General features: G+C 36.3%; 1 protein-coding gene across 2 annotated transcripts in view; it reads right to left on the reverse strand.

Annotated features, from left to right (window-relative positions):
- CERS3 (ceramide synthase 3) overlaps nucleotides 1–15,358 on the reverse strand; it is a 143,273-nt gene that overhangs the window by 89,351 nt on the left and 38,564 nt on the right. For both annotated transcript variants that reach the window (XM_054450793.2, XM_054450794.2), the window contains exons 4-5: nucleotides 11,100–11,273; nucleotides 37–151 (exon numbers count right to left, since the gene is read on the reverse strand). In XM_054450793.2, the coding sequence (XP_054306768.1) occupies nucleotides 37–151; nucleotides 11,100–11,272 (288 nt within the window). In that variant the 5' untranslated portion in view covers nucleotide 11,273. The remainder of the gene's footprint in view (nucleotides 1–36; nucleotides 152–11,099; nucleotides 11,274–15,358) is intronic.

Consider the following 15,358-nt stretch of genomic DNA (forward strand, 5'->3'; position numbering starts at 1 on the left):
GATTTTTAAATCGAAAAGCAAAGAATTTGTACTTACTTGCAATGGTTGCCTTGTGGAATGTTTGAAAAAATTCTCTAAGACAGTATTTGGTGTAACCTTTCGAACTGTCTCTTTAATGCCAAATGATTTTGCTAGAGGTGAAGCAACAAATCTACAAAAATATGAAAAGAAAAAAAGTTCAAAATCTAAGAATAAATCCACAATGACACCAGAAAATTAAAGCTGTAACTTTAGGTTTCTAATGAAATCAATCATTTGTTTGTGTTGACACTGGGGCTCTGTACAGCCAAAATCTGTCTCTCAAAACAGAAAAGTTTCAGTCCATTAAAAAAAAGCAATAATTAAAAAAAAAAAAAACACTTGCACAATTCTAAAATGCATTTTATGTTAATCCAAATATATTTATAGATAAGATTTAGGAATTAGAATAAGCTGTTCTACTTAGAATTTTAAAGACTCCCAGGGATTAAAATAAATAGGAATTTTGTTAGCAAATGTTTTATTTGGCGTTATTATCTTAAAGAAATTACTACATTCCCATTTCAAGTTCTAACATATGAAAAAATGGCACAACTCTAGGGCAAATACATAACAATAGGATTGATGGGTGGTATGGCAATTATTCATTTAACTTTATAAAAAACTGGCAAGTTGTTTTTCAAAGTAACTGTACTATATTGCATTCCCGCCAATAATTTGTCAGAGTTCCAGTTAGCCCATACACCTGCCAACACATGGTACTGTCAACCTTAGCAACTCTACTGGGTGTGTAGTGGTTTTTGTTGATTTTCCACTACAATCTTTATTATTTCCTATCTTCTACCTGCTTTAAATTTAGATTGATTTTGTTTTTCTAGTCTGTTCAGGTGGAACTTTACATTATTGATTTGAGGTCTTTCTTCTTTTTGAATATAGGTGTTTGCAGCTATAAGTTTCCCTTCAAACACTGCTATTGCTGCATTCTATTAAGTTTTAGTATGGCATTTTCTTTTTCATTCATCTCAAGTAGTTGCAAATTTACCTTGTGATTTCTTCCCTGACTGGTTGGTTATTTAGAAATATGTTAACTAATTTACATGTATTTGTTAATTTCTTGATTTCTTTCTGTTATTGATTTCTTTTAAGAGATGAGGGTTTTGCTATGTTGCCCAGGCTGGTCTCCAACTCCTAGCCTTAAGTGATCCTCCTGTCTCAGCCACCTGAAGTGTTGGGATTACAGGCATGAGCCACTGTGTCTGGCTGTTATTGATTTCTAATTTTATTTCATTGTGTTTGGAAAACATACTTTCTATCTAAATCCTTTCACATTTATTGAGACTTGTTTTATAGCCTAATATGTAATCATGCTGGAGAATGTTCTCTGTGCATGTGAGAAGAATGTGTATTCTGGTGTTGTTGAGTAGAGTGTTCTATAGAGGTTTGTTAGGTCTAGTTGGTTTACAATATTGTTCAAGTCTTCTATTTCCCTGTTGATAATCTTCTGCCTAGCTGTTCTATCAATTATTGAAAGTGAGTACTGAAGTTTACAACTATTATTGTTGACTTGCCTGATTGCCCTTTAATTCTGTCAGTTTTTAGTTCACGTATTTTGGAACTCTGTTGCTAAGTGTGTATATGTTTATAATTGTTATATCATCTGGACAGATTTACCCTTTTATTATTATAAAATGTCCTTTGTCTGTAGTAACTATTCTGAAATCTATTAAATTACATTTTGTCTGATATTAGCACAGCTACTCCAGTCCTCTTTTAGTTACTGTTTGCATGGTATATCTTTTTCCATCCTTTTACATTCAACCTATTTGTGTCTTTAAACAAACAGGTGTCTTTTGTGGACAACATATAGTTGGATCATGTTTTCCTAACTATTTTATCTATGCCTTTAATTATTTAATCCATTTACATTTAAAGTAATTCCTGATAAAATAGAATTTATGTCTGCCATTTTGCTATTTGTTTTCTATATATCTTATGCCCTTTTGTTTATTTGTCCATCACTAACTTACTTTGTGTTAAATATATATTTTCTCATGTACCATTTTAATTTTCATGTCTTTTTGGTTTTTTACTATTTTAAAAGTTATTTGCTTAGTGATTCACTTGGGGATTATAACTGACATACTAATTTATAACATCTTACTTCAGATTAATATCAAATTAATTTCAATAGGGTTAAAAAACTCCATTCCCCTTCCCCTTCCCCTTCTTTGTGCTCTTGTCTCACAAATTACATATTTATAAATTGTGTTCTGATCAACACAGATTTAGATTATTGTTTTATACAATTGCCTTTTAAATCACTTTCTCCTGAAAGTGTTACAAACAAAAAATATGCTTATACTATCATTTTATTTTTTATTTTTATTTAGTTACTTTTATTTTTTATTTTTATTTTTTATTTTTTAATAACTTTAGTTACTTTATTTTTATTTAGTTTTTATTTATTTTTTTATTTATATTTATTTTATTTATTTTAATTTATTTTTATAAATTTATTTAGTTACTTCTTATTTTTATTTAGTTTTTATTTATTTTATTTATTTATTTATTTATTTTTATTTAGTTTTTATTTATTTTTATTTAGTTACTTTTACTGGTGCTATTTCTTCACGTGGATTTGAGTTACTGTCTTGTGTACTCTCATTTCAGTCTGAAGGACTTCCTTTCACACTTTTTGTATGCTAGGCCTGCTAGTAATGAATTCTCTTGGTTTTTGTTCATTTGAGAATGTCTTAATTTCTCTTCCATTTTGAAGGAGAGTTTTGTTTGATTCACAGTGTTTTTCGTTCAGCACTTTTTATGTGTCATTCCACCACCTTTGGCCTACATAGATGCTGATGAGAAATCAATTCCTAATCATAATGAGAATTCTTTGTATGTGATGAGTGGCTCCACTCTTGCTGCCTTCAAAATTCTTTCTTTTTGGCTTTTGACAAGTTGATTATGACATACGTAGATGTAGCTCTCTTTAAATTTATCATACTGGGAGTTTGTTTAGCTTTTTGGATATACAGATTCAGAATTCAGGGAAATTTTTGGCCATTTATTTCTTCACATTTTTGGGGTCCTATTTATTCTCTTCTCTCCTTCTGGAATTCCCATTATGTGTATGTTGGTAATTCAAGTCTCTAAGACTATTTTTCTTCATTCTCTTTTATTTTGCTGTTCCTCACACTGCTGACTCTTTCTTATGCCTGCTCAAATATGCTATTTAGCCTCTCTCATGAAATTTTGATTTCAGTCATTGTAGTTTTCAACCTTAGAACTTCTATTTGGTTCTTTGTTATAATTTATAGTTTCAATTACTTTATTGATGTTCTTGATTTGGTGAGACATTGTTTTCATGCTTTCCTTTAGATCTTAAGCATGTTTTTCTCCAGTTCTTTGAACATATTTAAAATAGTTGACTTAAAGCCTCTGTCTAATAAGTCCACTATCTAGGCTTTCTTAGAAACACTTGCAATAATTGCTATATATCCTGTGTATAGTCCATAATTTTTTGTTTCTTTGCATGTCTCATAAGTTTTTGTTGAAAATTGGACCTGTTAAATACTATAAGGTGGCAACTATAAAAATCAGATTATTTCTCCTCCTCAAAGTTTGTTATTTTTGCTATTTGTCATTGTCCATTTGTTTGCTTAGTCACCTTTTTTCTTTTCTTTTATTTATTTATTTATTTTTTTTTTTGAGATGGAGTCTTGCACTGTTGCCCAGGCTGGAGTGCAGTGGCATGATCTCAGCTCACTGCAAGCTCCACCTCCCAGGTTCATGCCATTCTCCTGCCTCAGCCTCCTGCGTAGCTGGGACTACAGGTGCCTGCCACCACGCCCAGCTAATTTTTTTTATTTTTAGTAGAGATGGGGTTTCACCTTGTTAGCCAGGATGGTCTCGATCTCCTGACCTCATGATCTGCCTGCCTTGGCCTCCCAAAGTGCTGGGATTACAGACGTGAGGCTTAAGTCACCTTTTTTGAATTAATCTGTAAAGTCTTCTTTGTGATGTGTGAGCACTGAAGGCTTTATTAGGTTAGCTTAGTGGTCAGCTAATGATTAGACAGAGATTTCCTTAAATGCTTAGAACCAATAAGTCTCTCAGTCTTTCCTGAGGAGCTCTGTGCATATGTTGGGGCACACCTTCAACATTTAGCTAGGCACTAAGCAACTCTGCCTTAGCCTTCACTTAACGTTTGCACAGAGCCTAAAGGTCATTCAGAGGTGAGAGCTCATGGCCTTCCCAGGTCTTTCCCAAGCATGCAGATAGCCATGAACGTGCATTAACCCTTACACAGGTCTTCTAGATTTCCAAGAACATGTTGGAGTTTTTCAAAGCCTTCAATGCACATCTCATGTTCTAGGTTTTCCTTTTAAGCTTTTTGGTCATTTTATTGTTTTCCCTAATTGTTATCCACTATCTTAGTTATGAAGTTAATCAATTGCCTCTAATTATTTTAGACAAACACCCTCAGGGAAAAGGCTTTTTCACTGGGTGAGCTCTGAGTCAGGTCAGATAAAGACAGCATTTTGAGTAGTGTCTTCCAGAGAACCATCAGACAGGTCAGATAATGACAATCCTCTGATAATGAGCTTTGAAGGAGCTTCTACTCTGTTCTGCTCCATTCAGTGGCAGCCAGGCTGCTAGTTTCCACTGTAATCGTGGGCCATTGGTTCTTCAAGGCTATCCAGAGATGGAGAGGGCAAGATGGGAACAGGGCAAGTTAAAAATGTCACACAGCTTGCCATTCCTTCCAAGATTCTGCTGTTTTTCTTAAATAACAACCCCTAGATCACTGTAAGCCTTTGGCTGATTCTCAATTCTGAAAAAAACTGACTGTGACAATTTTTGCTAGTTTTCTGGTTGCTTTTATGGAAGAAAGAATTTTCAGAGGTTCTTACTCTGACATTTTTGCTAATCCAGTACATTGTGGTTTTAATTTATATTTTCCTAATGACTAATCATGTTGAGCATCTTTCCATGTGCTTATTTTCTATTTGTATATCTTATTTGATGAAGTATTTCCTCAAATCTTTTGCCTATTTTTAAAACCAAGTTATTTCTTTTTATATTGAGTTCTGAGTTATTTATATATTCTGAATTTAAGTCCTTTATCAGATATATGTTTTACATATAATTTCTCCCAGTCTGTGGCTTGCCTTTTTATTTTATTTACAGTAATATTTCCTAAAAAGATAACTAGTAAGGTATTTTGCATATCATATAATTCAATATTTTCAAGTATACAATTTTTTAATATATAAAATCACTTCTTAGTAAATTTACCAAGTTGTACTAAGTTGTGCAACCATTACTATGAATCAGCCTTAGAACATTTCCATCATTCATGTCTATTGCTAATCTCTGTTTCTTCTTGCACCTGCCCCAGGCAACCACTCATCTATTTTCCATTTTTACAGCTTTGCCTTTTTGAATATTTAATATACATGAAATTATACAATTTGTGGTCACTTGTGTCTGGCTTCTTTCACAGAGCTTAATGTTTTTGAGGTTCACTCATGTCATAGCATGTATTTGTAGTGCATTCCTCTTTATTGCAGAACAATATTCCATTGTAGGGATATACACTAACAGTGTCTTGAAGAGCAAATGTTTTAGCTCTTTACCAAGAGAAATAAAAGCATATATCTGCACAAATTCTTGTACTCAAATGTTCATAGTAACTTCATTCATAACAGCGTAAAACTGTATGCAACACAAATTTCTTCCCATCGACTAAAGGATAAATAAGTTATAGTATATATGTACGTTGAAAGACTATTCAGCAATAGAAAGGAACCACTGATACACATAACATGAAAAAAATCTTAAAAGCATTAAGCTTAATGAAAGAAGTCGAACACAAAAGACCACAATCTATATGATTTCATTTAAAGGAAATCTTAGAAAACACAAAATTATAGTGACAGAAAATAGATTAGTGATTGCTGGTGGCTAGTGGGTAGCGAGGGTATTAACTGAAAGCATTACAAGAGAATTTTTTAGCTGACAGATATCTGTATCATAATCATGGTAATGGTTGCAAGACTGTATACATTTGTCAAAATGCATCAAATTTTAGATGAACTTTATTGTATGTAAATCAAATCTCAATAAAGCAGATATTTTTAAAATAATGAGATTTCCCTATTCTTCCTTCAGTTCTGACAAAGGTACTATCTTCTGCCAGGTCAGTCAATTCTAGGACTTACTTAAGAAGAATTTTTGTGTTGAATTAAATGCTGAAAATTTTAGTTATGAATGATCATTTAGTTCTTAAATTCATTTTTATATTGATGGAAGTTGAATAAAAACTCTCCTAAGATAATCTGATTAAATGTATGTCAGTCCAACTTCCAGATGAATTAAGTTCTCTTGAAAATGGCCCCTAAATTTCAGAGACATATAAAAATAAGTGAGTTATGCACCAGATGTACACAGAGCAATGTGGACAGATCATAAAACATAGTGCTAAATTTTAAAAAAGAAGAAGGAAAAGGTCTTAGCGCAATACCATTTATGTCAATAAGTGATACCGGTACATGAAGCACATGTTTTACTGGGTCATACAAATAAAGGATCACCAAATACACAGAACACGGCAGAGAGGGGAATGGGAGTAGTGCATGGGGAAAAAAATGAATTAATGAAAAAGTCATCAATCACTTAAGATTCCTCTTATATAGACATATATATATAGAGAGAGAGACAGAGAGAGACACAGAGAGAGAGAGAGAGAGCATATATATGTGTGTGTGTGTGTATGTGTGTCTGTATATATATAGAGAGAGAGAAAAAATATATATATATATGACAGGGTTTTGGATAAATAATTGAATTAGTTCATTTATCCAACCTAGTAGCTGGAAAATTTTAATGGAGAAAACGTCCATTTTTTTTCTCTATTAGAACAACACAAACTGGAAATAGTTTCATAGGGTAGTGTTTTTAATATATTCACTCAGTGCTATCTCCTCAAGTGCTAGAAATGAAGAAATTAGGAGGGGAAAGCAAAATAGAATTAAACCAAAGATTTGTACAGTAAGGAAACAAAACTAATCTCAAAGCCAAATGAAGCATAACATTCTTCTCCAGAGGGTCATGTGAGAAATTGCATATGGGTAAGTATACACATAGATAAATATACACATTCATAGCATCCTTGCTGATATGAGGAATAAATACCTGTTAAAATCATTAATTTAAACAAGAAAGAGAACTACAGTCCTCTTTGTTAATTTCAAGGACAGACATAATGATTTTTGTTTTACTGGATACCTACCTCTTACACACACACACACACACACACACACACACACACACAAAACTTTTTTTTTTTTTTTTGAGATGGAGTCTCACTCTGTCGCCAGGCTAGAGTGCAGTGGCGTGATCTCGGCTCACTGCAACCTCTGCCTCCTGGGTTCAAGCGATTCTCCTGCCTCAGCCTTGCGAAGAACTAGGACTACAGGCATGTGCCAACACACCCAGCTAATTTTTTTGTATTTTTAGTACAGACGGGGTTTCACTATGTTGGCCAGGATGGTCTCCATCTCCTGATCTTGTGATCTGCCTGCCTCAGCCTCCCAAAGTGCTGGGATTACAGGCACAAGCCACTGCACCCGGCCAAAAAATAATATTGTTAACAGAACAGAGTATAGATATAAATGTAGTTGTCTAATTGAGTGCTATCCTTCCTTTTCAAATAAATCTAGGAAATCAATCACCTAATAAAGTGTAGATGAATATCAATAGTCACTTAATTAAAAATCTATTTTGAAAAAGGAGAGAAGAAAGAAGCACAATAAATATTTGATAAATTGAACTGAAGAGATAAGGGAAATTGTAAGTCTTAGCCCTAGAAAGAAATTTAGAGATTAGTTTGCCAGCTAGCTTGCCTAAATTTTCATTTTATTGATACGGAATAGAAAAAAAAAAAGTCTGAGAGGAAGAAAAAAGAATGAACATCTGCTCCCATGTAAATGGTTCAAAGTTAGGTTAATTACCAGGGAATGAGTCCCTTAGGTTTGCTACTATTGCAGAACTGAGCCTTCAGACAAAACCATTCAGACACCCAGATGACCCCCTTTGTCTAGCACCCCATCAGTTACCTGGAGCCAAAAGCCTAGACATCCCAGGTCTCCCTTTATTTTTAATATTTTTAATAGAATAAAAGGAATGTATCCCTAGGCAGATATTAGGCATGTTACATTTAAATACTTCTCCTAAACAGATACACTAGCCTATTGGCATAAGATTGATTCCCAGTTCCTAAGGATTCAGAGGCTCTGTGAGCAGAGTTTTTCAGAGGTTTTGTTTTGTTTTGTTTTTTGTTTTTATGTGTGAACAAAATATTGGGAGCAAAGTAGATCTCAGTTGAAAAAGTCTAATGTGCATATTTTGAGACTATTTCCATTTGGGACAGTTAGTAACAATACTTCTTCAATTTACGTAAGTCGCTACAGATAGGTTACTCCAGCTACCCTACCCTCCTTTAAAGAACGATGGACGTACTGCCCCATCATGACCTTATGTTACTGGGGTGGGGAATCTGTTTGTGTATAATTAAGTAACAACAATAATAAAAATGTGTCCTTCTGATTTTACCACCTGCACCCCTGCCTTGGACTCTTCTGGGACCATGATTTACTCTCAGATAATGTGTTTATTCCACGAGTGTTGTTATTTGAGCAGGTTAGGTTTCCTTTAAATCACACTTCAGACACATAAAAGAATGCATAGAAGATAAACTAATTAGAAACTAGTAGTCTGGACAAAATAAAAATCAAAACATTAGCCACACACACACACAAAAACAAAAAACAAAACATAAGCCACAAACTAACTTTTAAGGAAAGAAAATCTTAAATACAAAGTAAATGTCAGTTACTTTCAAATTATCTGCTTCTTTGTTTCTCATCTGTCTGTCTCTCTCTTCTTGATTTTCTAGGAAGAAACACTAATTTCTGATCTTAAATAGTTCTTGGCTAGTACTAAAGGACAATAATGAACCAGCCAAATCACAACCCTTGGTCACTTCATAGAATGAGAAGATGTAGCATAAATACAGTCTAGAACAAAAGAAGGAAGCTTTCTTGTGTTAAATATATCAGGATATGCTGAAACATAGGGTTATATTCACATGAATCTTTAAAATAGTTCAGACGTTTTTATGTTTGCTATTATCTCTTTAAGCTTGCTTTCTGTATTCCCAAGAGACATCTGTGTACTCTCTTCTGCCATCAGGAGTCTTTTGCTGTGAAAGTCTAAGAATTACTGAAACAGTCAGAAAATAAAAAACCAACAACCCTAAACCTGAGCTCATGGGTTCGAGTCCCAGATCCATCCCCGTACATGTTAACTGCGTGACCATGGCCAGGTTATTTACCTCTCATTTCCACACCTGCAGACTGAGACCACACCATTTGTGATTTTATGTATCTCTTAAACTACAAACTCCTATTCAAATGTAAGGTACAAGGGATATTTTATTTATGATATAAGTGATTCAATCTCCCACTAATGATATAGAAGCTCTGGAAAAAAATATAAACTTATACTTCAAAAAGTATGACCTCTCTGCCTGTTAAATTTTCCTCCCTTCTATGGCATTAAAAGAGATATGGCATTAGCGAAGCAACACGTAGTTTTCTGTAGCGTCACAATGGAAAAAGCTGAGAGTGAGTTATTGGGAGTTGGAGTTATAAGGAGATAGAATAGAGAATATACACTATATTTAATCCCTTGAGAAGAAGCAACAATGGTCCTAGGAATTAAGAGAGGGTTGGATTCCTTCCTGATTGTTGTTGGAGAGGCCAAGACGGGGACATAACAAGCTGGTCCTCCACAGCTGTGCTGCTTTGGCAACCTAAAGATGTTTCTGGCTCATAGTCCTGGCCAAACTGTGAAAAATGGAGCTGTCCACCAAAAAGTAGGAAATCTGCAATGGAAATAAGTAATGGACCTGGATGCCAAATTCAAAGATCACCGGATACAATGCAAGAACAGCTAGTATTTCAGGATAGTAATTATTCTACTTTATTTATGCATTCTTGACACATCCAAATATGTGAATAAAAAGTAGAATTAACTGTCGGAAAAGAAATACATTCTCAAATGTTCTCAGCCAGGGTTTAGTGGTATCCAGGGGCTTTCTTTTCCTCCCAATAGGAATAGCCCACTGTTGGCCCCAGTGAAGTTGTTGTTTGTACAAAAACTTTTTCAAGAGTTCATGAAACAGAGTTGGTCAAACTAGCTCTCAAGATAAGGACCCTGCAAATGTTTATAAACATATGATCTGCATTACAGTTAGTCTTGGACAAAATGATCTCTATCAGATTTTGTCTCAAGTTTTTCCAACTCTTGACATTTCAATAGTCTCTTTGCTCCAAATAAATTAATGTGCTAATAACAGTTTTTTGAAATAGAGTCAACTACAGAGATTATAGATGAACATTTATCTACTGTTATCATAACACTAGTACAATTTTAATAAAAAGGCTGGAAATAATATCCATTTAAGTTAAATCAAGAAAAAAATAAGTTTACTTTTTCTGAGAAAGCAAACTGATAGTTTTTCTCTTTGATTTCCTTGCACTTTAGAATGAAGGGCAGCTATTAAACCTTTAAATAAATCTTTAAAATAAGCTATACTATATAGCAATATTTGGTTTGGTCTTTAATGAGCCATTTTTGTTATTTTATAGGCATTTGAGGATGATAATGCTTCCGGAGTCATAGACTCTTCTAGCACAACCTTTCCGGGAATGTATATGCATTGTCAGACACCATGGAAGAGCAGATGAACTGGGTTCCTGTATTGTCATTGACACTAATAAGCTCTGTGGTCCACAACCTCTCTTGATCTTGATTTTCTTCGTTATAAAACTAAAGCACTCAGTGGGATCCATGTTTCTAATTTTTTCTTGTTCAGCCTTTAAATAACATTGGAGCGCATCTGATTACATTAACTCATCCCAAGAATCTGTGCCCCGTTAGTGGCAACCTCTGAACAACAGATTCTTTAAGGATCTCAGTAAGCCTAAGACTGTATTATTCTAGTGTTAGAGCAAAGAGGGGGAATGGGAAGGAAAGACACAAGTACTACTTACTTTTCAAATACACGTCTGATAATCAGCAAGAGAAAAGCATATGGAATTGTCATGTATAAATGAGAAGGTTTTACAAAGATGAGTCCATCGTGATCCTCAAGATCTGACCACTTTATTGTTGGAGGAAGCCAGAATCTTTCCAACCAGAACCATTCTTTAAGCGTCCAAAACATTCTAGAGAAATGGAAACAGACATTAGGCTTGTAAAACAAACACGTAACTTTAGGATAACATTGATCACCTTGGCTCAAAATGCCAGATCCAGAGAGCTTAGAAAATGAGGCAAGAGGCCTAGCGCAGTGGCTCACACCTGCAATATCAGCACTTTGGGAGACCAAGGCAGGCGGATCATGAGGTCAAGAGATCAAGTCCATCCTGGCCAACATGATGAAGCCCCATCTCTACTAAAAATACAAAAATTAGTCAAGTGTGGTGGTACACACCCGTAGTCCCAGCAACTTGGGAGGCTGAGGCAGGAGAATCGCTTGATCCCAGGAGGCGGAGTTTGCAGTGAGCCAAGATCACGCCACTGTACTCCAGCCTGGCAACAGAGCAAGACTCCACCCCAAAAAAAGAAAGAAAATAAGGCAAGAATGGAATACTATTATTTAATGGATTATATGATCCTTCATTGCATTAAACAAGAATTACTCTTCCATACCCTCAGAACAATTTTGTTTATGGCATGGAAAAACTGAAGTTTAACACATCACTATTCACACTTTTGGCAAAACATATGTGAATATTATGCATGTGTATTTTCTTTGTATATGGTTCTATGGTATAAAAAATAACAATAGGCTTTACAACTTTAACATGCCAAAAGTCAATGTCCTGAAGGCTCCAAGTAGGTATAAATCATCACTAGTACCCTAAAAAATTCCCCAGGAAATAAGGGGCAGGCACGTTTCACTTCATATTACAAGGAGATCAAATTAGTCTACGTAAAGGAATATTTATTAAGATTCTATTATTTGTGAAGAGCCGTGCTGAGCACTGAGGATAAAACAATTAATAAGACAGGGTTCCTGCCTTGAGGACATAATAGTCTCGTAAGCAAGGCAGGCCTGAACTCATGACTTCAACACATTTTTTTTTTTTTTTTAGGTATGATAAAAAACGTATACAGGTTGCTGTGGGAACAAGATGATGGGCACTGAGCCCAACCAGGAAATATCAGGGAAAGGTAACTGGAAGAAAAAGTCCTTGAGATATCTCGAACAATAAGTGGATATAAGCCAGGAAAGGCAGGAAAATGGGGAAGAGGGAATACAAGTTCTAAGCAGATAAAGTATTCATACTACAATCAAGTAACCAGAGCATAGAATAATGTAAATTAGATGTTTTAATATCATTGTTTAGGCTGTGATCATTTTGGACTTGGGATTTTGACTTGAGGATGTATGGATTTCATCTTTTATTGTTTAATCATAAAAAGGAATCAAAATGTCCTCAGATTCACAACAAGGTTGTCAAAATAACTCTGTCAAAACCTCTTAATCGGGAAATAACAAGGTGTACATAGAAAACTACCAGCGGGTTGGCACTACCACAGTGAATGAATCCAAGGTGTGGAATATGGTAGGTTACAAATAAGTGCCCAGGCACTGCAGTGGATTGCCCTGGCATAATCAGTAACAGCTCTTGCTTCCTTTCAGAAGTATTCTGAAAGGAATACTTTGGACAATAAATCATATGATCACCCTCATTAGAATGCTGGTGGGACAAGCAGGCTAGGTCTTAGAGGGTTTGCTTGCATTCCATGCTAAGGATTTGGCATTTAGCTGATAGGACCCACTGAAGGGTATTATGCAGAGGAATTAGATGGTCAGCTATTTTAGAAAGGTCAATTTGGTAGCCAGTTCCTCTGTGAGCCGTAGGGTGTCTTTGTGCCGATTAGAGGAAGGTATTTTCTCTAGGCAGACACAGCTCTACCAAGCCCAAAATGATCAGTGGAATGAGGGCTGGATTTCAAGCCCCCTCCCCACTTCGCCTCACCCAGGCACATGCCTGGCAGCTCTTCTGGCAGTGGTGTGAAGCATGCCTCAGGAGATGGAGAACAATCAGCTCACAGCAATAGATGCAGTCAGCAGAAAGAAGGTTTGGCCAGAGCAGTGGTGACCAGAGGGAATAATGCCATCTGTGGGATGCAAATCGGGTAGAGGATAAAGGGAGCCCCAGAGAGAAGTGAGATTGATGGGGAAGAAAGAAAACTCAAGGGAGTGAAGGTCAAAGACATGTGTGTTAGGAGTGAGGCCCGAGGGTAATGGGAAGACTAGATCAGAGGATAGGATACAAGAGGGGAATACTGAAGTGACAGATTTCTGACTTCAGATGAGAAAGAATTCCACAGTGTGGACCCCAATGTGGACCCCAATGTCCTTCAGAAAGATCCACACCAAAACCAAGAATTGAACCCTTGTGAGATAATTCCATACCTCATCTCACCTCTTACCCACCATTCGGAGAAGTGCTAACCCAGTCACCTCCACACCTGCAAGGCTGTGCCCCTGGAGAAAGGCTGCCTTCTTTTCCAAGGACTATTCTTTTTTTTTTTTTTTGAGACGAAGTTTCGCTCCTGTTGCCCAGGCTGGAGTGCAATGGCCTGATCTCGGCTCACTGCAACCTCTGCCTTCTGGGTTCAAGCAATTCTCCTGCCTCAGCCTCCCGAGTAGCTGGGATTGCAGACGTATGCCACCATGGCCAGCTAATTTTGTATTTTTAGTAGAGACAGGGTTTCTCCATGTTGGTCAGGCTGGTCTCGAACTCCCGACCTCAGGTGATCCACCCGCCTCAGCCTCCCAAAGTGCTGGGATTACAGGCATAAGCACCACACCCAGCCTCCATGGACTATTCTTTTATTAGAATTTCTACCCTGAGAGGGAGGAGTGAATCCTATTTACACCATTGCAAAGTTGTGTAAATATGGTGGAACAAAGATAATCAACAAAGACTTTAGTGATACTTCCTCTCGATTAGGTTTCGGGGCCACAGAAAGGACAGGGGTGAAGAGGTGACCACAGACTGCAGACTTGATCTGGGTACGAAGGTGCAGTGAGAACTGGTGACAGAGCTGTTAGGAAGGAAGAATTGATCAACTTTCATGGTTGGTTTGGTAAAATAAGTGAGGACTCAAGCTTGGTTGCCTGAACCATCTGACATAACTGACCAAAAGGGGAATTTAGAGAAATCTATTTTGAAGTACTCGCCCAGAACATCTCAGAACAAGAGCATCCACGAGCCTTTGAGTCAAACTCCAGCTAAAGTTCAAACTTCCTACAGACTTGAGAAACCAGTTGAGGCCACAGAGGCTCTCTGTAATGGACAAAGCTTGTGCCAGGTCTGTGTTCCTCAACTGCATCAAAACTAGATACTCCTGCAAAGGCAAAGATATTTTTTTTCCTAGAAGTTTGCCTCAGCATGTTCCTTACTTTACTGGCTCCAAATTTAATAGATAAAGACTCAGGGAACACATAGCAATGACACTGAGTTAGGTTTTCCCCCCAATATTATTATAATCACTGTTATACAAAATAGCTTGCTCACCTGTAAAACACAACTCAAGGCAGTACAGATTATTTTGTATAATGTGAAATATAACTAATCAAATAGTTTATCATGGTTATGTAGGGGTTACCACTCTAAACAATTCCTTGTGCATTACATGTAAGCAATGGATTAAGATCTGTTGAAAGCCATAGCAACTTTAATACTCAACAGCCAAAAATATTTAGGGAAGATGGAAAGAACTCAAGAGGATGGCCTCTTGGAAAATGTAGTCCAAACTGAGAAAGATAATAAATCTACATTCTTCATTCTTTCTTCATGTGCTGCCACCAAACATCAATTACTACAGCTTCAGAAGTGTTAAGAACCCATTCGTCACATCATACTCAAAAATTAAAACAAAGCACAGATCTAAATATAATGGCTAAAACTGTAAAACTCTTAGAAGAAAATATAGGAGTAAATCTTTGTGACCTCGAGTTAGGCAAAGCCTTCTTATATATCAAAAGCACAAGCAGGCTGGGTGTGATGGCTCACACCTATACATCCAGAACCCTGGGAGGCTGGGGTGGGTGGGTCTCTTGAGCCCAGGAATTCAAGACCAGCTTGGACAACATAGTGAGATCCCATCTCTACAAAAAATACAAAAATTAGCTAGGCATGGGGCATGGTGCCCTGCGCCTGTAATCTCAGTTACTCAGGATGCTGAGGTGGGAGGATTGCTTGAGCCCAGAGGCAGAGGTTTCAGTGAG

The sequence above is a fragment of the Pongo pygmaeus genome, chromosome 16 (genome assembly GCF_028885625.2).
Source record: "Pongo pygmaeus isolate AG05252 chromosome 16, NHGRI_mPonPyg2-v2.0_pri, whole genome shotgun sequence".
Lineage (NCBI taxonomy): Eukaryota > Metazoa > Chordata > Mammalia > Primates > Hominidae > Pongo > Pongo pygmaeus.